General features: G+C 37.5%; 1 protein-coding gene and 1 pseudogene across 1 annotated transcript in view; one reads left to right on the top strand and one right to left on the bottom strand.

The window, feature by feature from the left end:
* The window catches only part of CATSPERB (catsper channel auxiliary subunit beta), a 106,804-nt gene extending 83,800 nt beyond the window's left edge, over positions 1 to 23,004 (bottom strand). The window contains exons 1-6 of the mRNA XM_028102368.2: positions 22,926 to 23,004; positions 20,667 to 20,755; positions 18,270 to 18,410; positions 14,247 to 14,307; positions 4,139 to 4,234; positions 405 to 554 (exon numbers count right to left, since the gene is read on the bottom strand). Of these exons, the coding sequence (XP_027958169.1) occupies positions 405 to 554; positions 4,139 to 4,234; positions 14,247 to 14,307; positions 18,270 to 18,410; positions 20,667 to 20,755; positions 22,926 to 23,004 (616 nt within the window). The remainder of the gene's footprint in view (positions 1 to 404; positions 555 to 4,138; positions 4,235 to 14,246; positions 14,308 to 18,269; positions 18,411 to 20,666; positions 20,756 to 22,925) is intronic.
* On the top strand, positions 4,871 to 6,089 carry LOC114225312 (pyruvate dehydrogenase (acetyl-transferring) kinase isozyme 3, mitochondrial pseudogene; annotated as a pseudogene).
* Positions 23,005 to 24,991: the final 1,987 nt, after the last annotated feature.

The following is a 24,991-nucleotide window of genomic DNA, read 5'->3' as shown; positions in this document are numbered from 1 at the left end:
CAGTTGAAATGTGTAAAGATGCTACAAATACTACGTAGTAATCTAAAAACACATACATAATAAATAAAATAATGTTATGATGCCTTAGAACATACTTATTTACACGTGGCAGGAATAGCAGATGGATTAGAAATGCAATGAATAATCTTGGAGAGGAAATAGCATATTGAGAGGTGGCAGGGGATACGTGAAATTAGGAGAGACACTACAGTCACTATGAACATGGCCAGAAGTCACACCTGCAGGTAGACAAGGGGAAGTGAGGAAGAGTAAAGTCTCAGGTATTTTTAAGAAACCGTTTCACTCCCTTATGTTTATGCATCTAACTTGCTCTGCCAGTGAAACCTCACTGTTACAAAATACAAAACTCCACCTCTAGCTTTCAGTAAAGACGGTGAACTTACCATTATATGTTGCATTCAAAATGAAGCCAAGTAATGCTACATCATTGGCACACGGACACTTTGCCACTTTGAGATCCACCACATGTGGATAGACTTGGGTGATATCACTTTTTGTCATTATAGTCCCAAGATCCCACTGAAGAATAGGTTCTGTAGAAATCAAATTTAGGTGTTTCAATTGTGGCAGCAGTCTTGAAAAGGGAACGTTGTTGCTTTCCTTTCAGAGTTTTTTGTTTTGTTTTCCCAAGTTTTTATTTATATTCCAGCTAGTTTAACGTACAGTGCAATCTTAGTTTCAGGTGTAGAATTTAGTGACTTAACACTTCCATACAACACCCAGTGCTCATCACAACAAGCGCCCTCCTTTAAGGGTTTTAAAAGTATTATATAAAGGGCCTATGCCATTATCCCCCCAAATGGGTATATTACCTCACCCTTCATCAGTTAAGAAATAGGTTGATTCTTATTTTCCAGAGTAGAAGGAATGAGGTCTAAATGCCCTTGATGGGGGCCCGGTACGGTCACTACTGCAGAAAAGCATGTGGGAAGGGAGACGCTGCTTTGACCATCTTTGGAAAGTACAAGTGGTCACAGGACCTATCCCTAGAAATGGAATTGTAGGATCACAGGACATTTATAATTCAGAGAACAACTTCTGCTTGCTTCAAAAGCCCATGCCACACATTCACTTCTCCTCCCAATTCCATGAGGGAAAATAATCAGAGGAGGACACGTTCTACCCTTCAACTCGGCAATCCATTCTTGGATATGCATGCAAAGAGTTGGAGCTGAAGTTAAATTTTAATGATAAGAAAATGGGAAGATTTTTTTTTTTTCTTCTGAAAAACATGAGGAAAGGGAGTACAAAAAGCAAGCCAGGGCAATTTGACAAAATACTGCTGTCTGAATTTCAAAAATAGTCAAAGGACTTTTAAAAAGAAATATATAATAATCAATTCTTTAGCTGTTTATATTTCTACAATGTTAATCTTCACCATCTCCCCCAAATCTGTTACAAAACCCTAAAACTTGACCTAATATATTTTTCACTTTGTGGAAAGCAAGAAATGGAACTAAGTTTCCATCTGGGTTGACACAGTGTAACCTAGAACAGAAAGAGATACAATTGATAACCCAAACTAATTCACTCTGAAATTCAAAGAAATTTGGGGTATGGCAGCTGACTCTCCAGGGCGTAGCACGTCTATGCAGGTAATTAATAACCAGATCTTAGAGGACAGGGAGATTGGACCTTGTATCGAGGGTATGATCACATTGAATTGAAAACACCTTTTTAATTATGTACAAGCTCCTTAAAGTCAGATACTGTATTTTAAACGCTTTAGAATGAGGGAGTGATTAAAAGTCTTGACTATTACTGAGAAGCCAAGGAGACAGAAAAGTGACCCATATGAAAGGGGACAAGGGCCTGTGATTAGGAAAAGTTGTAGTGGAGTGCTCTAGGGCATGGATCGGAGATTAGGAAGTAAGGCAATATTTTTAAACATCTCTTTTGAGTTAGTACTGAATAAAGAGTTCCTACTATAACCCTAACTTTCACCCTTAATTGCCACTTCTCAATGCTTTCTCCCCAGTGTCTTCAGCATTTCAGGAAATGAGACCATCGTCCACTCGACTGCTCAGTAAGAAATCTGGGATTCATCCTGACACCTCTGTCTCCTTCACCCACTGTCTGCCAGGAAGCCCTACCAGCTCTACTTCCAAAATGTATTCTGAAGACTCTTACTCCTCACCATCTCCACCACTAATCCCCCAGCCCACCTCCTCTGGGCCACCTCCCGAGTGGACCAGGGCAACAACTGCTAACCAATCCTCCCCCCACCCCATTCTTGCCATCGTTCTCCAGGGGTCCATCCTCTGCACAGCGTCTGAAATGATCCATTTAGGAAGGATAAATCTGAATTTTCCTCTCCTGCTTAAAACACTAGAACAGCTTTTCATTAGAATTAAAATAAACCCCGCACTTCTTACCATGCTCCCTGCAGCTTCTCCAAACTTATTCTAAGCCACTGTCGGTCATTTACTATGCTCTCACATCACTGGCCTCCTTGCAATTGCTCAAACGGATGAATCTCTTTTCTGCATCTGGAACCTTTAACAACAACTAACTTGAGAAGCTCTTTGCTACCACAGTACCTCCATTCATTCTAAATAAGTGTACACTAAAATTTTACTGCAGTATATAATATTCTGGGTACATTTCCAATATGTAAATGACTCACTTCAAATATTTTTTTAAAAACTGAAATAATTATAAGTTGTTATTTTAGTCCTTAAACATAGCTAGCACGGGACTTCAAAATATCAGTCTCAAAAAGCTTGCAATTGCTATTGAATAAATGACTATTTTTTAAAAAATTTGGACACTATGACAAAGCAAGAAAGCACATTTTGTCATTTTTGTTGCAGATACTTTAATTTTGGTTAAAGAAATAAAACAATATAGATATGACTGAAGTTATCTCTGTCCCCTACATAGCCCCATTCCCAAATCCTCCCCAAATGCAACCATTATCATGAAATTGCTGCATCTATTTCTAATCCATTTTTATAGTTTTACTACAATATATATGTACCCATGAACAGTATATAGCATTGCTTTATGTGTTTTCTGAATTTTAAGAAAATGTTCTCCTATTCTATTCTGAAACTTGATTTTTCTTTCAATGCTTTGATTTCTGTTCCTGATAATATATGTGGGTCTATTTCCTTCGTTTTAACAGATACACTACAGGTATTTCTTTTCCCCTACTGCTGGACGTTTACATTGTTGCTCATTTCTCCTGTTACAAATAATACTGCGTTAAATAGATTGTCAGGTGTCTCTTGGCACGTGTGCAACCTTTTCTCTAGAGCAGTTAATCCTCTGCACATCAGAATCACCTGTGGGGATTTTTTTTTTCCTTTTTAATTACAGATGCCCAGCTCCACTTGTAGAGCTGATTTTAATTGGCACATGGTTGGGTGGAGACATTATTACTCTTCTTAAAGCTACCCAGGAAATTCTTTCCATAAAATGTAATATTTCTTGATTTTTACTCTGCATTCTACATAGCACCAAATCAAAGTGGGAGTAAAGAATAAAAGTAAAAAGGACCTGAAACATATTACATCATATGTTAACTAACCGGAATTTAAATAAAAACTTTTTTTTTTTTTTAAAGGAAGGTGAGGAAAGTAAAGATAAATACAAGGTCCAGGAATGAGGACTTAAAAAAAATTTTATACTATATTGCTACAGATGATCCAAAAATCAGACTATAAATCAGACAACTGGAAAAGAGAAGCCTACACAATTATATCACTCAGTGTTCATAACCTTAAAACAACCAATTTTTCATGGAAAAAATGTAAATGTTCTAATAAAGAATGAGCAAGAATTTTTGCTGATGGTCATCATAAAGACTGTAATGCAATCAAGAGTATCTTTTATAACATGTTTCTAGAAGATGCAAAAACTTTATAAAGCCGTTGTTTATCATGACCCCAATAGGACTATAGAAAAAGATGTATTTTCATATTTCTGTAGCACTCTTTGCAGATCTCTGTTAACAATTAACCACGTGTATTTAATTCTTTGTCATTCCTGGAGGGTAATGTTCATCTCTCTCTCTCTCTTTAGGACTTAGCACAGAGTCTGGCGTATAGTAGGTTACAATGTTTGTTGAAAGAATATTATGGATTCCATTTTACTTTTATCTGTTGGCATTTACCTCGAACATTATCCAATAGTGTTCCTTCAGTAGTATAAATATTTAGTCCATGTTGTAAAGTGATCCTTACTAACCATTCTTCTACAGCTGCAATATCTGAAAACAAAAGGCAAATCAGCCATTTTTTTGTATGCCAAGTTGGTGAAATTTAAGGCTATATAAACACAACCAACAACATTACTGTTCATTTCCCAATTGATTTGACTGCATTTATATTTAAGGTTTCCCATGCTTTTTTCCTACAGACATTTTGATGGTAAAATAAATATAAGAATTATGAAGTGATCTTACTACCACAGCATAAATCCAGATATTTAATTAATTAACTTCTGTATTTATTTTTGTAGGTAGACTCCATGCCCAGTGTGGAGCCCAATGTGGGGCTTGAACTCATGACCCTGAGACCAAGACCTGAGCTGAGATCAAGAGTTGGACACTTAACCACCTGAGTCACCCAGGCACCCCTGGATAATATTTTAGATCATAATTTGTCTCCAAGAGCTGTTGTGGCTTAAAAAGCAAGTGATGACACTTCATGTGCAATGGTATACTACTATTTTAAAGTAGACCATGATTAATTAAAATATATAGTGTAACTCATAGGGCCAACACTAAAAAAAAAATTTAAGGTATAATTAATAAGCCAATAGTAGAGATAAAATGGAATAAAACATAATTAATATTATTAAGAGAAAGAAAGATAGTGAAAGAGATGGAACAGAAAATAGCCTGATGACAGGTTTCAATGCAACCATATCAACAATCACATTAAATGTAAGTGGTCTAAAAATACCAATTAAAAGATTTCCAGATTAGATGGAAAAATCAATATTGAACTATATGCTATCTATAAGAAACCCACCTTAAATATTTATAAAGGCATTGGTGGGTTAAAATAAAAGAATGGGTGTGGCCTGGAGAAGCCATGTGTGGTGAACTCAGCCTGGGAGCTCTTACGACATGGGCCAAGGCTGAGGCTGAAATCAGGGCACACTCATGAAAAACATGCCTGACCCAAATGCCTTGGCTGCACAGGCCTTCATGTATACCCAGGCATCTAGTTGAGTCTGTGCACCAATCCAGGGAGGATATGCCTCTTCCAGTGGTTCCGAAGCAGCTGGTACCTGGGTAGATCAAGTGCTATTTGTGTTTCTTGCTGTCACTATTTTCCATCAAGCAATTCCTGGACTTTGGGAAAGATAATGGTGTGAGAAAACATCATATAGGTTTCTATAAAAGGAGCTTCCCATGTGATGGCTAAGCCAAGAAAAGAAGTCAATCTTCTGATATATGACTTAACTGGCCTTCAGTGGGACGGGTTCAAAGTTGGGATGTGCATAACTATCTTTGACTTTTAAAATATGAAGAGCCCTGAGGATCCACAGGTCTTGCATAAATCTGCAAGTTCTGATTAAAGTCAGAAATGGTGTCGTTCCTATGATGGTACATGTAGTGATCGAATATAAGGAAAAGCATGGATTTAATTCTTTATTGACAGTAACATCCAATTATTTTCTGGATTGGTTTTGTATCAATTGCATCTCTTTCCACTTGTGTGTTAGCCAGCACACACTGCTGTTTCGTGGTCATACTAAGCCTGCTTATCCTGAACACACAGGAAATATGAATCCCACCTGCAATGTGGCTAATAGAGTGAAGGATGTATAGGAAGCAGCCAAGAAGCTGTGCAAAACAGGGCTAGCTGGTCGTTGGAAGAGTTCAAGAGCTGGAAGAGGAAGAATTCAATGGCAAAGCTCCAAACAAACCTTGGCAGGTAGTGGATGTGCCCTTACACCTGCTTCAGGTGCTGTGCAAGAACTCAGAAGTTCTAACAGAACTACATGAAGAGTTCTAGGAAACAGGGATGTTTGGCTGTGAAGACCCTAGGTACTTCGGGTGAAGAAGACTTGCGCGTTAGATAAGCGACCAAGGCGATGGTATCCCACGCTGAAAAATAGCACCATAGCTACTCCAATGCTTGTATGTTTATTTTGGCTTAGACAAGCTGGTTGTTTTCCACAGAGTCCTTCCTACAGCTACAGCTCCTCCATGAAACCAGTAACTGAGTCATTTTTCATCGTATCTTGCTGCCGTGTGGTTAAGGTGGGTTTCTTATAGATAGTACCTGACATCGAAGAGCACAGAGCCTCCCTACAGCTCTTGTGACCTCCCACCTCCCACCTCGTTGTTACAGAGTTGAGCGCCCACAATCTTTACAGCACTGTGAACTTCTTCCCCATTGCTGACAGCGCAGATACCTCCCATTGCTCTTTGTGACCCCTGGCCATGTTTGTCTCAAACCTTATCAGTTAGTGCCACAGGCATCTGGAAGTTAAAGACATCAGCTGAGTCTGCCTTGGTAATTTGGTCCCAGGGTCCTCCCCTCCCTACAGGCATCCTTCCTCTACTCTTGGATTTAAAGTTCTGCCTTCCTACATCTGATTATATGCTCAGTGGGAGGCATCAGTACTTTTGTGTCAGATCTTATTTACTGATGCATCGGTTTCAAAATTCATTTGTGTGCTTCCACTCTGTTGACTAATGTGCTCTAAAGGTTGTCTTGGGAAAACAAGGCAAGAGGGTGAAAAAACACGTTATGCAAACACTAATTTACAGACAGCTGTAGTGGCTTTATCAATCTCTGACAAAGATTTCAGATCAAGGTAGTATCAGGAGTAAAGAGGGGCCAGTGCATATGATAAAGGGATCGATTCACTAAAAAGGTGTGACAACTCTAAACATGTACGTGCGTAACAAGAGGTTCAAAATACAAAAGTCAAAGGCTGATAAAACTGAAAAGAGAAATTTAAAAATCCACAGCTATAGTGGGATATTTCAACACTCCTCTGTCAGTAACTGACAAAAATCAGTAAGAATAATGAAAAGCTATCACTACCAACCAGCTGAGCTAACCAACATTTATAGAACGCTCCAGCTGAGAAGACCAGAATAAATACTTTCTTCAGGTGCACATGGACGATTCACCAAATAGGCCATAGGAAACATCTTAACAAATTATCATATGAAATAGGTTCTCAGAACACAGAATTCATCTAGAAAAAATCGATAACAAAGATATCTGGAAAACCCCCAAATATTTGGACATCTTACAACATACTTCTAAATAACCACAGGTCAAAGAGAAAGTAGCATGGCGAATTAGAATACATTTTGAATTGAAAGAAAATGAAAACACAACCAAATCAAAATTTATGAGATGCAGATAAAGCAGTGCTAGAGAGAAATATGTAGCAGTAAAATATTTATAGTGGATAAAAGAAATAAATAACCTATCTGAAGCCAGGGTTGAAAGATAGTAACGGCCTTACACAGAGTCAAGTAGTAAATACTTTGGGCTTTATGGGCCATATGGTCTCTGTCACAACACTTTTAACTCTGCCATCGGAGTACAAAAGCGGCTACAGGAAACACAGAAATTAATGACCATGGCTGTGTTCCAATCAAACTTTGTTTACAAAAACAGGCTGCAGGCCAAAAGTGTAGTTTGCTGACCCCTAATCTAAAGGTTCCCAATTTAAGGAACTAGGGAAAAAGCAGTAAATTAAACCAAAAGTAAGTAGAATAATGAGAGTAAAGGTCAATGAAAGAAAGGACAGGAAAACAATATTCACAATCAATGAAATCAAAAGATACTTCCTTGAAAGGGTCTATAAAATTGATGAACTTTTCAGACTAATAAAGAAAAAATGGTACCAATAAGTCATATTAGAGATGAAATGGGGAACATCACTGCAGACTCCCTATTCTAAGGAAAATAAGAGACTATCACAAACAGCTCTTGTGTCATAAATTCAAGACTGTAAATGAAATGGAAAAGTTCCTTGAAAGATGCAAAGTGCCAAAACACACTTAAGAAAAAAATAGAGAACATGAGTACGCCCATATCTCTTAAGGAAATGGATTTTGTGGTTAAAAGCTTTCCCACAAAGAAAACTCCAGGCCTAGATATTTTCACTGGCCTGGAGAATCCCACCAAACATTTAATGGAAAGATGGTACTATAAAATCTTTTCCATAACATAGGAGGGACTCTTCCTCATATTTATCTATTTCTCTTTTGAGAAATCAGCTTTATGTTCAGGGTTACTTAGTTCTAAAAGCCTCTGTACTTACTTTTCCTTCTCACCAGGTTTACCAGCAAGTCAGGATTTCAAAAACCACAACAAACAAGCAGCTTGTGGCGGAGGTGAGGGGGGCGGGGGTTGTTGATGGTTCCAGGCAGTGATCACCTGTATTTCATTTTGGCAATTACACCAGGACTCCCTTTCAAAGAAATTTCTGTGCAAAGTGTTGTATTTCCTAGAATGAGGCTCATTGTTTTTCAACCTTGAAATCGCCCTCTTGGAAAGCAGACCCAGAAACCCCAGCTTTCAGAAGTTAGTCACAATATCACCATCATTCTAGCAATTTTACATTAATAGCTCCCAAAATTACTTTATTTAACAGAGGGCCTCAAGACAAGGCGAAATTTCTCATAGCACTCTCGTCTGCCCCTGCTGACTGTTCTGGGTCTCTCTTCCATGGGAATTTTCACCCTTAAAGTTCTGGGGATGACCCCAGCTGCACTGAGTTGCCAAGCAGAGCCCATCTGAAGGGCGGAGGGGGGGATTTGGACACCTGGTCCCCGGGGGGCCGTCAGACCCAGCAACAATGAACTTGTTCATTATTCATAAACACTGTCCAATAAAGAGCATGAATCAAAACTAAAAAGCCAACCTTTCTGCCCAGACTCCTGGATGAAAATGATTGTTAAAAGTCTGTATAATTTGGGGCACCTGGGTGGCAGAGTTGGTTGAGCGAGGGACTCTTGATTTTGGCTCAGGTCGTAATCTCAGGGTCGTGGGATTGCCAGAGGATGGGCTCTGCTCTCAGTGCAGTTTCTCCTTCTCTCTTTCTCCTTCTGCCCAACCCCCCATGCTCACACACATGGAGCTCTCTCTCTCTCTCCCTCCCTCCCTCTAAAATAAGTAAAATCTTTTTTTAAAATCTGTATAATTTGAACCCAAAAGATGGCTGTTAAAAATAAACCAAGAAATACCCAGAAACTGGTTTCTAGTGAAAGCTTGACTTCCAATACAATAAAATGATTTAGACATGTTCACAGCCCCTTATTTAAGCCTTCCTGAAACTCCTTAAGTAGACAGCATTTTTTTTGACATATTGTTCCATGATTCATTGTTTGCATATAACACCGAAGTGTTACTGTAATTATAATACGTGCCCTCCTTAAAAGTAGACAGCATTTCAATTCAGAGGCCAAAGTGAAAATACCTTTGAAAAGAAAAGCAATGTGGCTGGGAAAACTTTTGCATCTTGCCAAACATTCTCTGCCCTGCTCACCCACCCACCCACCCACCCCACCCCTCCGCCGCCCCATCATGAGCTTGGGCTTTCTGGGAAGGTCAGTGGTTTCCCAGTCAAAAACATTCTTGAAGGCATCGGGTATGGAGGGATGGAGACTCGGCATCTGAGCAGGTGTGTTCCTAGTTCCATATCTGGGGCTCAAGAGCCAAACAGCTTGATCCTACAGGGCGTCATGAAGACATTCCCCAGGGGGATGAAGATTCTAAAGCATCTGAGGCTCCATAAGAACTCCTGGACATTATCACCTGTGCTGGGCTACCTCGACTCCTCCCCAAAGCACGGCAGGTCCTTTTTCAGCCTGGCGTTCATCAGCAGGACAAAACAGCAGAGCAAATCATTTTATAACAATAGCATTATCAGATACCAAAAGGAGATAAAGACCTTAGGAGAAAATTAAACTCCAGGCTGATAACCACAAGAACCTACTAGCCAAATGAGTCCAACAATATATAAAAAGGATAATAAATCATAACTAAGAGTTGTTTATCGTAGGATTGCTAGGCTAGCTCAAAATTCAAAAATGAATCAATGAAATCCACCATATCAACAGACTGAAGAGAAAAATCCTTATTTTCTCAACAGATGCAGAAAGAGCATTTAACAAATTTCAACACCAATTCATGATAAAAACTCAGCAAACCAGGAATAGAAGGGAACTTCCTTAATATGATAAAGGGCATCTACAAAATACCTACAGTAACATTATACATAATGATGAAAGATTGAATGTTTTCCCCCTAAAAATTGGAAATAAGGCCAAGATGTCCTCTTACCATTCTTATTCTACATGGTGCTGGGGTCCTACCACTACAAATATGGCAAGAAAAAGAAATAAATGAATACATACTGGAAAGGAAGAAATTATCTCTATTTCCGGATGAATGATTTTTCTACGTAGAAAAACCAAAGAATATACAAAAAGCTACTAGAAACAATAAGCGAATTTAACAAGGTTGCAAGACACACAATCAATCTACAAAAATCAATCCTATTTCTACATATTAGCAATGAACAGTTGGAAATTCAAATATTAATAATAACCACATATAATACACCAAAACATGAAATACTTAGGTATAAAATTATTTTTTAATGTGTAAGATCTCTATGCTGAAAACCACAAAGTCCTGATGAAATAGTTCAAAGAAGATATAAATAAATGGAGAGGGATACAGTGTTCATGGATTGAAAAACTCAGTGGTGAGATGTCAATTTCCTCTGAACTATAGATTTAATGTGATCCAAATTTAAGAACCACAGGATTTTTTATAGAACTGACAAGTTTATTCTAAAATTTATAGAGAAAGGCAAAAGAAGTATACTAACCAGAACAATTCTGAAAAAGATCAGAGTTGAAGGATTAACATTACTTATTATAAGCTTATTATTTATAAAGGCTTAAGTAATCAAGACAACGTGGTATGGGTGAAAAGACAGAGAACCCAGAAATAGTAATACAATGGAGACAAAATAGTTTTTACAACAATAGTGCTGGAATAATTGGGTATCTATATTCCCCCCAAATAAACTTCAGTCCATATAACATACAAAAATTAACTCAAATTGAGTCATAGACCTAAATACAAAACCTGGAACCATAATCTTCTTGAAGTAAATATAGGAGAACATCTTTGTGAACTTGAGTCAGCTATGATGCCAAAAGTGCAATCAATAAAATAAAAAACTGATAAATTAGACTTCACCAAAATTAAAAACTCTGATCTGCAAGAGATATTAATAGATGAAAAATACAAGCCACAGACTAGGAAAAAAATATTTGTAGATCTGATGAGGGACTTAGATCCAAAATACATAACAAACTTGCAGAAGATTAGCATAGGTAATTCAAATGGCAAATAAGCACAAAAAAATGTTCAATGATTAGGGAAATGCAAATTAAAATTATTAAATGCCACTATACACCTATCAGAATGGCTAAAATTACACACACACCCTTATACAAAGTGCTGGCATTGATTCAGATAACCCAATGGTGAGAATGCAGAATGATGCAGCTACTTTGGAAAATAGTTTGACAATTTCCTCTAAAGTTAAACTTACACTTACCATATAACACAGCGATCCTACTACTTGGTATTAGCCAAACACAACAAAAGTTTATGTTCACAAGAGAACCTGTATGCTTGTAGCAGCTTTACTCAAAATAGCTAAAAACTGGAAAAATCCAAATTGCCCTTCAATAAAATTAACTCTGGTACACCCATACAATGGAATACTATCCAGTAAGAAAATGGAAGAAATTACAACATAGATGAATTTCAGATGAATTATGCTAAGAAGCCAGATTCAAAAGGATACATTTTCCATGATTCCATGTATATGACTCTGGAATAGGCAAAATGACAGGAACAGAAAACAGATCCGTGGGGGTGGGGGGGGGCTTGGGCAATAGGGAGAGGTCAATTACAGGTGGGATAATATTGTTAGGTGTTAGAGCAGTTCTGTATCTTGATTGTACTGATTACTCAACTGTACACATTTGTGCAAACTTACAGAACTAGATGCTTTTCAAAAAAGGATACATTTTACTGAATGCAAATTATATCTTATTTACAAATGATAAAAAAGGACAATTTATGAAGTCTAAATCAAAGAGGAACTCTTTTTTCTTTCAACAGTTGTATGCTGTTCAAACTTCAAACTGCCTTCAGCACTTTTTGGCTATCACTGCATCTCCCTACGGCTCCATGGGTCTCAGTTAAATCATTTGAAAATGGACATGATAGGGGCATCTGGGCGGCAGAGTTGGTTAAGTGACTGACTTGATTTCAGCTCAGGTTATGATCTCAGGGTCATGGGATTGAGCCCTGTGTCGGGCTCTGGGCTCAGCACGGAGTCTGCTTGGGACTCTCTCTCCCTCTCCCTCGGTCCCTCCCTCTCCCCTCAAATAAATAAATAAATGTTAAAAAAAGAAAAGAAAATGGACATCATAATGGTACCTAGCACATAGTGAGGGACAGATGAGTTAGTATAAGTGAAGTGTTTAGAGTAGTGATGAACCTGCTAGTTCTACTATCATGACAATTTTGTTACCTTTGTGGTTGATGTGTTCTCAACTACCCTTCCCAAGATGTCATGCTTACATGATACAACAATTCATGGCAGGGCAGTAGATAAGATATGGTTAAGGAAGAAAAAAAATGAATGAGCAAGTATGGTCTCCTTCCCATGAATATATTTTTTCCTGATTTCTAGCATATTCCTAATTAGGCCAGCCTCTCCTATTATATTATGAGCTCAAATATATTTCTTTTTACTCAGTCCAGGGAATTGTGTCAAGCGAGGCAGAGCTCATGTGGTGTCTTTCCATAAAATACTTAAGTTCTCAGGTCGCCTTTGTTCCTGTCTGGGTGACCCTAGAATCACTGCATTTCTGAAATTAAAGTTTGTAAATAGAAGGAGCAAAAATAACAAGTGATCTTCACTTTTTCCTTTCTCAAACTAATGTCAATATTATGCCAAGGAGCTAGAACATTCCATCCTAATACTAATGAGAGTTAAGTTAGATTTAAAAAAAAAAAAATGAGTATAATTTTCAGGATGAATTCCTTGAAAAAAAAAGTTACCAAGTTTCCAACAGATTAATTTGGAAAAAATTAATATGAATATGGGATAAAAATGCTATATAATTCATATCAGATGTTACAGCACTGGGGCTGCTTTTGCATTTTTGTCTTTGACACTTCCTTATGTGGAAACTTTTCTATCATTTCTTCCTTACTCTAACTTTAGTCTAACTCTGAAGGACACACGATCCCATATGCCCTTTAATTACTCCTGTACCTAGAGGGGTTGGCCTGTTGGATTCCCATGGTCCTGCTCCTTCATCACCATTTGATTGATACACAAGTGGGTGCTAGATCAACAGTAGGCCAATTAAAGGTACTCTCCTGGGAATTTAGAATTGGGCTGGCCCCTAGGAAATGTATATTTTAAAAAATTGACTAGCAGTGAGGCAGCTTTAGAAAGCTAGTCTGCAGAGAGAGAAAAATAAACGTAGATTTACAGAAAACAGAAAAGAGAAATAGGGCAAAAGTCTTGATGGTTGTCCATTTCTTAGTCCTAATTCCTTCCTATAACCTGGTTGCTTTTTTATCTTTGGGGTCCATGACAAAAACAAATTTCTTCTTTTTTCTTCAGTGAAGCCAAGTTGGTTTCTGCTTTTTGCACCTATCATATTAAAATAATATGCCCTCCATCATTTTTAAAAGTATGAAAATGTATTTCATGCCTCAAGATCTACTAGCTCAGTCCACTAGCTCAGTACTTATAACTCCTGGAAATTTACTTTCCTCTTTTTTCTATCTGGGTATTTACAGTAGCATATAAAGATATTCTACCACATAACACTTAATAGTAGATTCCATAGTGAATAATATATTTCATATTACAGACTATTTTAAGGTAACCTATTTGTACTTGAATTTCTCCATACTACAATTTTTGAGTTCTTTCTAGAAAATGAGTTTACTTAAATAAAGAACAATATAAATGTTATGTGTGTTAAACCAATCTATCTGTAATAGAATTGCCAGTTACATTTGAATTCTAGATGAATTATAATAATTTTTAGTAAGTATGTCCCAAATATGACATGAGACATTTATATGGAATAGCAAATAATTTTTTAATATAAGTGCTTTTTATTTGCTACATTTGGCAACCCAGACCCATGAGTAAAAGTTAATTCACATCACTCTTACCTGTATTTTTTGTAATGTTTTCTCTGGGAATATTGATCACCCAGTAAACTCGATCACTGAACTTGAATAAAGAAGACGTCAGAATACAGTATTTGACAATGTCAATGGCAACACTTATTTTGTTATATCCCATCCTATCTTTAAAAATGGAAATTAAATAAAAACATCTAATGCATATACCCTTTACCCAGCAATTTCACTGTTTGGAATTTATCCTACATTATACTCACATATGTGTGAAATAAAATGTGCTCAAGAATATTTTTCATCATTGCTTGTAATAGTAGAAGACTGGAAATAACTAAAATGTTAATTGATTATGTAAAATGCTATAAAGTGGCATACCATGCAACTGTGCTCAGGTAGCACAAAACTGAGGCATTACTGGCTTGATGTGCCAGAGAACAGAGCTTGGTGTGGACAGAGAATTGGGAAAATCTGATAGGCAAGAGAACTGCAAGAGTGATGAGCTCAGAGCTAAATATAAATTTCCCCAAATCCTGGGGCAATGCAAGTGCTGAGACCAATGAAGGCCATGTTAAAAAAAAAATCAATCATGGAAGCTTAACAAACTGAACAGAGATAACAGCTGCTGAAACCATAGATAAGACAGTTTACAGTTTGTGTCAAGGCAAGAAAGAGCCTTTTACACCACAAGCAACAATTCCCCCACTCCAGCAAAATCTCCTAAGAACATAACAGAATCCAGAGTTCCTACAGCTTATTATCTTAAATGTCCAGTTTCAACCAAAATGATATGACATGAAAAGAGAAACATGTACTGATAAAAAAAAAAATTAGTTGATAAACTTGATAAACTGACCCGGAGTGAGTCCAGACAGCAGATGAAGACTTCAAAGCAGCTATTATAAATATGTACATAGGCTTAAAGAAAATGTCCTAGTGAAAGAATGGACAGGGAATCCCAGCACATAAATGAAAAATATAACAATAAAACCAGATGAAAATAATGAGGCAAAAAGTATAATAACCAAAATAAAATATTTACTAGATGAGCAGATTGGTGATGGTAAGAGAATCAGTGAATTTAGAGATACAGCAGTTGAAATTACTCTATCTGAAAAAGGGGGGAAATGATTAAAGAAAAATGACCAGAGCCTTCAATATCTCTGGGACAATGTTGTATATTCTAAAATGTGCATAATTCGAGCCCCAGTAGGAAAAGAGATAGAGAAAGGAGCAGAACATTTTTTTAGAGAAATAGTGGCTGAAGACTTTACAAATTTGATAAACTTATAATTCAAGAAGCCCAGAGAAATCCAATCAGGGTAAATACAAAGAGAAAATCTTAAAAGCATGCAGAGGAAAATGGCACATTACATATGAGGGACAATAATACAATTAATAGTTGACTTCTCATTCAGAAACAATGGTGTCAGTTGACATATTCAAAATGCAGAATAACATATTCAAAATGTCAAAAGGAAATGGGCGTCAACCAGAAATTCTGTATCTGACAAAAGTATCATTCAAAAATCAAGGTGACCACTAAAAACCTATTAGAATTCATAAATGAGTTCAGCAAGGTTGTAGGATACAAGATCATATATAAAAATTAAATGTATTTCTACACACTTGCAAGGAATAATCTGAAAATGAGATTAAGAAAGCAATTCCCTCTACAATAGAATAAAAAAGAGGGGCACCTGGGTGGCTCAGTCAGTTAAGTGTCTGCCTTCAGCTCAGGTCATGAACCAGGGTCCTGGAATCAAGCCCTGCATCGGGCTCCTTGCTCAGTGGGGAGCCCACTTTTCCCTCACTCTCCCTGCTGCTCCCCCTGCTTGTGTTCTCTCTCTCTCTCTCTCTCTCTCTCTGTGTCAAATAAATAAAATCTTTAAAAAAAAGAATCAAAAAGAATAAAATATTAGGAACAAAATTAACAAAAGCAGTATAAAACTTATACTCTGAAAACTACAAAACATTGTTGAGAGACATTAAAGAAAATCTAAATAAATAGAAAAACATCCTATACTCATGGATGGGAGATAACATTATTAAAATGGCAATACCATCCAAATTGACCTATAGATTCAACACAATCTCTATCAGAATTCCAGCAGGCTTCTTTGTAAATATTGACAAGCTTATCCTAAAATTCACATGGAAGTCAGCAAATTCATATAGAGACTAGCAAAAACAACCTTGAAAAGGAATAGCAAAGTCGGAGGACTCGTGCTTCCTATTTCAAAACTTACTACAAAACAACAGTATCAAGACAACACAGTACTGGCATAAGGATAGATGCATGGATCAGTGCAATAGAATTGAGAATCCAGAAATAAACCCTCACCTTTACAGTCAACTGATCTTTCAACAAAGGTGCCGAAACAATTCAGTAGGGAAAGAACAATAGTATTTTCAACAAATGGTGCTAAGACAGATGGATATCCACATACAAACTATGCATATGGACCCCAACCTCACGCCACACACAAAAATGAACTCGAAATGGATCAACAACCTAAATGTAAAAAGTAAAACTACGAACCTCTTAGGAGAAAACAGAGGGGTAAATCTCTGTGACCTTGGACTAGGCAATGGCTTCCTACGTGACACCAAAGAACAAGGTCAACAACAATGAAATGGATAATTAGGCTCCATCAAAATAACTTTTGTGCATCGAAGGAGACTGCCTAAAACGTAAAAAGACAACCCAGAAAATGGGAGAAAATACTTGCCAATCATGTGTCTGACAGGGGACTTGTATTGAGAATATAAAGACAAGAATAAGAAGACAACCCAATTAAGAATGGACAAAGAATTTAAATAGATATTTCCACATAGAAGATACTCAAATGGACAATAAACATGTGAAAAGATGCTGAACCTCATTAATCATCAAGGAAATGCAAATCAAAACCAAATGAGATAGCACTTCACATCCACTGGGATGGCTGTATCACCAAACACCAACAGTAACAAGTGTGGGTGAGGATGTAGAGAAATCCGAACCCTAATACACTATTGGTAGGAATGTAAAAGAGTGCAACCACTCTGGAAAGCAGTCTGGCAGTTACCAGACTGTTACCCTAGGACCTCACAACTCAATTTCCCAGGTTATACACCCAGGAGAAATTAAAAATACATATTTCCACACAAAGATTTGTACACAGATGTTCATAGCTACATGATTCACTGCAGCCCCAAAGTGGAAACAACCTAAATGTCCAGCCACTGATGAATGGATAGACAAAACGTGGTATTGATACACTGGAATATGCACGTGCCACCACGTGGACGAAACGTGGAGAAGTTATGTTAGCTGAAGGGAAGCCAGTCACAAAGAGATACATGTTGTAGGATTTCATTTGTCTGAGACGTTCAGAATAAGCAAACCCAGAAAGACAGATGTAGTTTAGTGGTTGCCTACATCTGGAGAGCAGAGCGGGAGCGGGGGAGTGACTGTTAAGGGGGATGGGCTGTCTTTTCACGGTCAAGAAAGTGTTCTAAAATTAGATAGTAGTGATGTTGGCATACTCTGTGAATATACTAAACACCATTTAATTGTGCATTTCAAATAGGCGAACTGTATGGCATGCAAATTATATCTTAATAAATATATAATTTTTTCTTAACCCCAAAAATGAGGGTGAAATAAAGACATTTTCGAGGTAATAAATCTCCCAGAGAATTCATTGCCCACAGACTTGCACTGTAAGAAATGATAAAAATTCTTTGGGCTGAAGAAATATGACACCAGATGGCAGCTCCCATCCCAGGAAAAGAATGAAGAGCGATTCAAATCTTAAATATGTAGGTAAAGAGTAAAAAACCACCCGTATTTTTTCTTTAATTTCTTAAGAACTAGCGTTCACTTCAGCAGCACATATACTAATTTCTTAAAAACTATTTAAAGCAAAAAGTTTAACATTGTATTGTTAGGTTTAAAACACAAAACATATAGATGTGATATCATGGACTATTTAAAAAAAAAAACACATCCTATGAGAGAGAGTATATTTCTCATTAATAATATCAAAGAATAAAACAAAATGTTATTACCAAAGTTAAATTAAAGTGGAAGATGCCAGTATAAGTACTATTTATAATTCCCAAGCTGGGAGCAAGTCCTCCTGATGTGAACACACCTAGAAATTCCTTCGAAGTAAGCTCACTTTCAGATTGGAAAGAACACTCGACTTTCTTTAGGAGAGAGGGGAGAAAAAAAAGTCATGACAATTTGATGGAGAGAAGCATATTTTACATTAATTTAAAAGTGAGGGGAAATCTATGAAAAGTAGATGCTGCTGAAGCCTGCTATCTTCAGTAATTATTAGGGAAAAAAAATCTCTTTTGAAATAGTACACTTCTAGAACTCAGTCATCTATTATGCTAGTATCATAATAGGCTTTAATTCATTGATATAATAATCTTTGCTGTCAAAAAATTTACATAAAGTTATTATGTTTAATAAATATAGAATCAAAGCCATCTGCCATCACGTGTAGAAATCCCTATTTTATTAAAATCATTATTTTATGTTAAATTTTGTGTTAAATCCCTATTTTATTAAAATCATTATTTTGTGTTAAAGGAGCAAATGTATAAGGCAAAACTCATTTTAGTGCATTTTATTGGCTATTTCCCAGTTTTGAGAAGGTAGATGAGAAAGCAGCAATTATAGATGGTAGGTTTTACTGAAAGCCAACATGAGATGCATGCTAACAGCTTCCTCTCATTTGGTTCTCCTAATAGTTAAGACCACTTTGGGCAAGTTACCTGAGTTTCAGTTTTCTTATCTGTAACACAGGGAAACGATTGATTCCAAAAACATTTTCCGAGCTCTTACCACAAATCTGGGCAGTGTTATGGGGGCTGGGGAAACAGAACTGCATAAAACAGACAAAAATCCCTGCTCTCAAAGAACTTACATTCTAATGGAGATTGGAGGGAAGATAAACCCAAACCCTTTCCCCTGTCTTGTCACTGATTTACAATGTATTGCCCTTTGTGAAGTTGGCATAGAAGCTCCAAATTCTAATTCTCAGCCTTTTGAGTTACTCATCACTGAGTTTTCCTGTGGCTATCTGCAATGCATTGTAAATAAAGTCTGGGTTTTTTTCTCCTGTTAATGTGTCTCTCCTCCATTTATTTTACAGGCCCCAGGTACTGAATCTAAGAGGATAGTTTCAGTCCTTCTCCACTAATCTTAAGTACTATACCTTACAGAAGATTAAATATCATCATGAACATAAGATGCCTGACACACATAAACATTTTATAAATGTTAGGCATTATTTCTACTGATATCACTTCTAGAACTACCATTTCACAACTATACGAAATGTAGGTTATAGTTAATTCCCTTTTAGGAAGACAAAACTAGAGATGAGAAGGGTTAGGTAACCTGCCCCAGGGCACACAGACCATGTATGTCCATGCACAACTCCAAGATTTGACCCCAGCTCCGAAGGTCTCTCTTCCTCTAAAGCCCATTCTTATTTCCATAATATGTAATCACAAAGAGGAAAGGCATTTTTGACTCAAAGGGCATGCACTGCACAACAGTTGTGAATAAAAAAGTAAATATATGTTTGGCATATCAAGAAGGAACTGAGAACTAAGTCAAGAAGACTGGGGGACAATGTATTTGTCCTTGTGGGGTGTTTATCTTTGTTTTTATTATACTTATCATAGATTTCAAACAATCTGTACATTTTTTCTTAACTTAGGTTTTTGTTAGCATTTGCTGGATGGCTCTCTTAATAGTATATTTTATTTTATTTTGGGTTTGTGTGTGTGTGTGTGTTTAAATGCCATTATATGAATTGTAAAAATCAAATTATCCCTTACCCAAATGACAACTGCAATGCGGTACTTGTTATAAAAAGGGAAAGATTCTTTCTCTGGGTCATGTGAAGTAAATTTCTCTAACAGGCTACATCTGTCAAACTTCAAAAGGACAAACCAGATCCATAAAAAATAAAGATCATTACAACCAATCTTTTAAAAGGGAAGGGGAATGTAGCTAAAAAAAAAGAAGTGGGGGGTGCCTGGGTGCCTCAGTGGATTAGGCAGCTGCCTTCAGCTCCGGTCATGATCCCAGAGTCCTGGGATCGAGCCCCACGTCAGGCTCCCTGCTCGGCAGGGAACCTGCTTCTCCCGCTCCCTCTGCCTGCCGCTCTGCCTACTTGTGCTCACTGTCTGTCAAATAAATAAATAAAATCTTAAAAAAGAAAAAAAAAAAAAGCAAAACTACCCAGGCTGTTCAATGGCTAAATGCAATATTTCACCTGATCCAAGTGGAATGGAATAGAAAAGATTATTATTTACATAGGATTTTACCTCCCCAATTCTGAACATAGTAGAAGGCACTTGAAAAGAGTACAGTGCTACTGGTTTTCCATGTAGAGTTAAAAAGACTGTGAGCGGTTGTTGCATACTATTAGGGGACCTTACCAAGTCATCTGAGGAAAGATACAACTTGATTATTTCATTCTTTTGGGGGAACCCTTTGCTATCACAAGCAAAGTGTATCTCCATATCACCTAAATAATAAAAAAAAAACATATATTTTAAGTCACTGATAGAATTTCCATATTTCTTAAACTGACAAAATAATTTTAAAAGGTAAGAATTATAATTGTATATTTTAAATTCAGAAGTGGTCAAAAACCAGTTCTTGAACTTTTTTTTAATTTTTAAAAAATTTTCAACAAATTTCATTAACCAGATGCAAAGTCAATAAGAACCTTTTTTCACCTGAAGCATACTTCAGAATACATGGTTCTAAAAGATTTATGTAAAACATTCTATCCAAGAAAAATAGAATACACATTTTCCTCAAGTGCACACAGAAGAATCCCCTGGCTCAATCACATAAAAAAAGACATAACAAATATAAAATTTAAGAAGACTGAAATCATACCAAAAATATTTTCTGACCACAATGGTACAAAACTAAAGATCAACAATAAAACAAAGCTGGAAATTTTGCAATGTAAATATTAAATAGTTCTTGACTCTGAAAGCCCTTGGGTAGCACGGAGAAAGGACAGGAGTTAGAGACTGAAGAGAGAATTTGTATTTTAATAGAGAGCTGTCGATAGGAAAGAGACTCCTCTCCCAAAACCGGGGAAAAGGGGTTGGGAGGAAGATCCCTTCCCCTTATCTCGATCTGAAGTGAATCTCTTGTAGACAGCAGAGTTGGGTCATGGGTTTTTATCCATTCTGTCTAACCCCCTCTCAATGAATTTAGGCTAAAGCTTAAATTCCAGCCTGGCATTCAAGTAATTCCATGACATGAACCAGTTTCCTATCTTTCCAAAATACTTTACTTCTTCTATCCCTTCATTCTGGCCAAACTGAATATTTACTGCTCCCCTCACATTATATGATTACCTGCCTCCATGACCTTACCATCACTTACCCTGATGTTGTCTCCCCCATGCACGCATAGACACACTCATTTTGGGGACCTAGATTGATTGCTCTCGTTTGTACAAAGCTTTCCCTGACCAACCCTCTCAGGTGGAAGTAAACACTCCCTTCTCTGAAATCTCGTAAGTTGGCCTGTGACTCTAATCTTAGATTCTACCCGTGTGTGTTATATATTCTACAGTAGAACCTAGGAACTGGTACTGGGTCATCCCAGAAATCAAGCATTTCTTTTTTTTTTTTTTTAAAGATTTTATTTATTTATTTGACAGAGAGATAGAGAGCACAAGTAGGCAGAGTGGCAGGCAGAGGGAGAGGGAGAAGCAGGCTCTCTGCCGAGCAGGGAGCCGGACATGGGGCTCGATCCCAGGACCCTGGGATCATGACCCGAGCCGAAGGCAGCCGCTTAACCGACTGAGCCACCCAGGCGCCCCAAATCAAGCATTTCTGCAACACACCTGTGAATAGAAGACAGCCTGAATCCATCTCTTCATTTGTCAGTCAACAATTTTTTTTTTATTAAGCATCTACTATGTTCTAGCAGATCCAGTCCAAAATGCTAGAAAATCTAACAATCTGCACAAGTGGAGGTGAATTGCCTTGTCTTACCCCTTGTACAAAGCATTTCCACCATAAAAGTCCTACCGGGTAACTTAATCCATGTATTAACTTTCAGAAAATGATCTTCAGTCTCAATCTGTGAGACCTATAATTCAGTTTACAATTCATACTACATGTAACCATGTAGGAAAAAGCAAAAAAAAAAAAAAAAAAGCTATTTAAGGGCGCCTGGGTGGCTCAGTCGTTAAGCGTCTGCCTTCGGCTCAGGTCATGATCCCAGGGTCCTGGGATCGAGTCCCACATCGGGCTCCTTGCTCCGCGGGAAGCCTGCTTCTCCCTCTCCCACTCCCCCTGCTTGTGTTCCTGCTCTCGCTGTCTCTCTCTCTGTCAAATAAATAAATAAAATCTTTTTGAAAAAAGCTATTTAAGTAATTCAATAATTAAGGTTTTTCAAATATAAAATGCTCCTTAAACTTTAAATATTCTATGACTTATAAGCGATGAAACACTATAACAAAGGTGTCTATGTACACAACTTATACCAGTAGATTCACAGTGATATATTAGAAACCTCTGGACAAGAGCACAATAAATAATACCTGGGAAAAATTGGGAGACAAGGTAAAGAAGTACCAAAAAAAGTATTTTAACTGTTAGTGAGGAAGGGACTAAAGGAGAACTCCTACAAGAAAACAGAGAGTAAGAGAGTCTGAAACTTACCTTTATTATATATTATTCCTGATGAAAAATCAAATATGTTCAAAAGTAAAATTATAATACATAAAAGTAGCAATCCCATCTATTGAAAGAAATAAGAATTATTTCTATTCAATCACTCTGAACATATTTTTAGTTCCTTTTTCTACAACTAGAAAGTAAAGAAGTCATCTATACCTTGAAGTTAAAAATATTTCTTTTTGTGACAAAGCAAACAATGTAACAGTTGAGTAAGCTCTACATTTACTTCCTAGTTGGTATTAAAGATATTTATAAATATCATTATTCAAACTAAAGAGCTGTGGCTCTGGTTCTTCTTCAATGTAGATAACTGGGGAGGTGTAATCAATTTTATAGCTGTGTAAAACGGAGTCTGGCTTGATAAAGACCGAGGATGGTAGAGCTATACCTTGATCTGATATTTTGACCGCACTGCTTTTGAGAGAGATAATCCACATGGATCCTGAGCATCCCTGCATGTTCTTCCTGTGTGCCAAGCATGCAAAGCCCTGGACACTCTTTACCCAGGCCTTTTTTAAGATTTGCGTTTGTGGCAAGAAACCTTGAGGGATGGCGCGCCTGGGTGGCTCAGTCGTTAGGCATCTGCCTTCAGCTCAGGTCATGATCCCGGGGTCCTGGGATCGAGTCCCGCATCGGGCTCCCTGCTCGGTGGGAAGCCTGCTTCTCCCTCTCCCACTCCCCCTGCTTGTGTTCCCTCTCTCGCTGTGTCTCTCTCTGTCAAATAAATAAAATCTTAAAAAAATTTTAAATTAAAAAAAAGAAGAAGAAAAAGAAACCCTGAGGGATGAGATAACACCCCCCTTGGACAAGAGCAGGCTTGTTCCCGTGGTGAATCTCCCAAGCTCCGAGTTCTCCTATAATGCACCCCACTATGTGTGTAAGCAAGCCTCTTTGACGGGCTGAAATGTGTCCCCCTAAAAATTCATCTGTTGAAGCCCTAACCCCCAGTACTCAGAATGTGGTCATATTTGGAGATAGGGTCTTTACAAAAGTGATTAAGTTAAAATGAAATCATTAGGGTGGGCCCTGATCCAATGTGACTGGCGTCCTTATAAGAAAAGGAAATTTGGGCACAGACATGTGCAAAGGGGAGACGATGTGAAGACACAGGGAGAAAATGACAAAGGAGAGAGGCCTGGAATGGATCCTTCCTTCTTGGCCCTCAGAAGGAACCAACCCTGCTAACACCCTGAACTCAGACTTTTAAGTGTCCAGGAGTGTGAATCAATAACTTCTGTTGCTTAAGCCACCCAGCCTGCTGTATTTTGTTACTGCAGCCCTAGTAAGATAATGCAGCTTCTGCGATGGATGTCTGCTCCATGGCACTGCGGGGGGCGGGGGGGGGATGGGGGGGATGGATGGGGAACTGGAGTGAGCAGCATGCCAACACTGGCTATTACTTTTGCTGTGAGTGATTAAGTCTTTTGTCTCTGACCTAGGAGTCTTGTGTCTTTTGCCAGCATCCAAGAAACAGTAACAGACTGACTTGCCAGGTAGGTAAAACATAATCCAGGTCCTGCATGGTTCCTGACAACGGCAGAGTAAATTATATTTAACTGATGTTTTTCCTCCCTCAAAATTTGCTTGGTTTGCTTAATTCAATATATTTAACCAACAATATAAAGTTCAAACATTCACTGGATTTTTAAATTCGTCATCTTTATCACATGGTCAGGGAAGAATTGTGGGGTTTTGTTTGTTCTTTTTTTTTTTTTAAGTGCTCTTTTTTGGTCACCTGAGAAAACAGTTTGTTTTCACAAGGTAAGACAAAATAAAAGTATAGCAAAACTGTATCAGCATGGTGCTATGCTCAATTATATTTTTGGTGCAAGAATGAATTTAACATTAAATGGAGAAGTCGTCACAGTCAAACTTTGAAAATAGTGCCTTTGCCAGGAAAATCTTGTAGTATTTCACTAAACATTCACATTAAATGACGTAACACCATTATAAGAACCTATCAGTTTTTCTCCTCCCTAAAAAACAGACTGAAATGTATTATGCTCCTGGGCTCCAGGATGGATGATCTATTATTACGTTATCCTCAG

Source organism: Eumetopias jubatus, unplaced genomic scaffold, assembly GCF_037043125.1.
Source record: "Eumetopias jubatus isolate StellerSeaLion01/CBP00866 unplaced genomic scaffold, mEumJub1_p1.0 scaffold_7, whole genome shotgun sequence".
In the NCBI taxonomy this organism is placed as follows: domain Eukaryota; kingdom Metazoa; phylum Chordata; class Mammalia; order Carnivora; family Otariidae; genus Eumetopias; species Eumetopias jubatus.
This window is presented reverse-complemented; position numbering and strand designations above follow the sequence as displayed.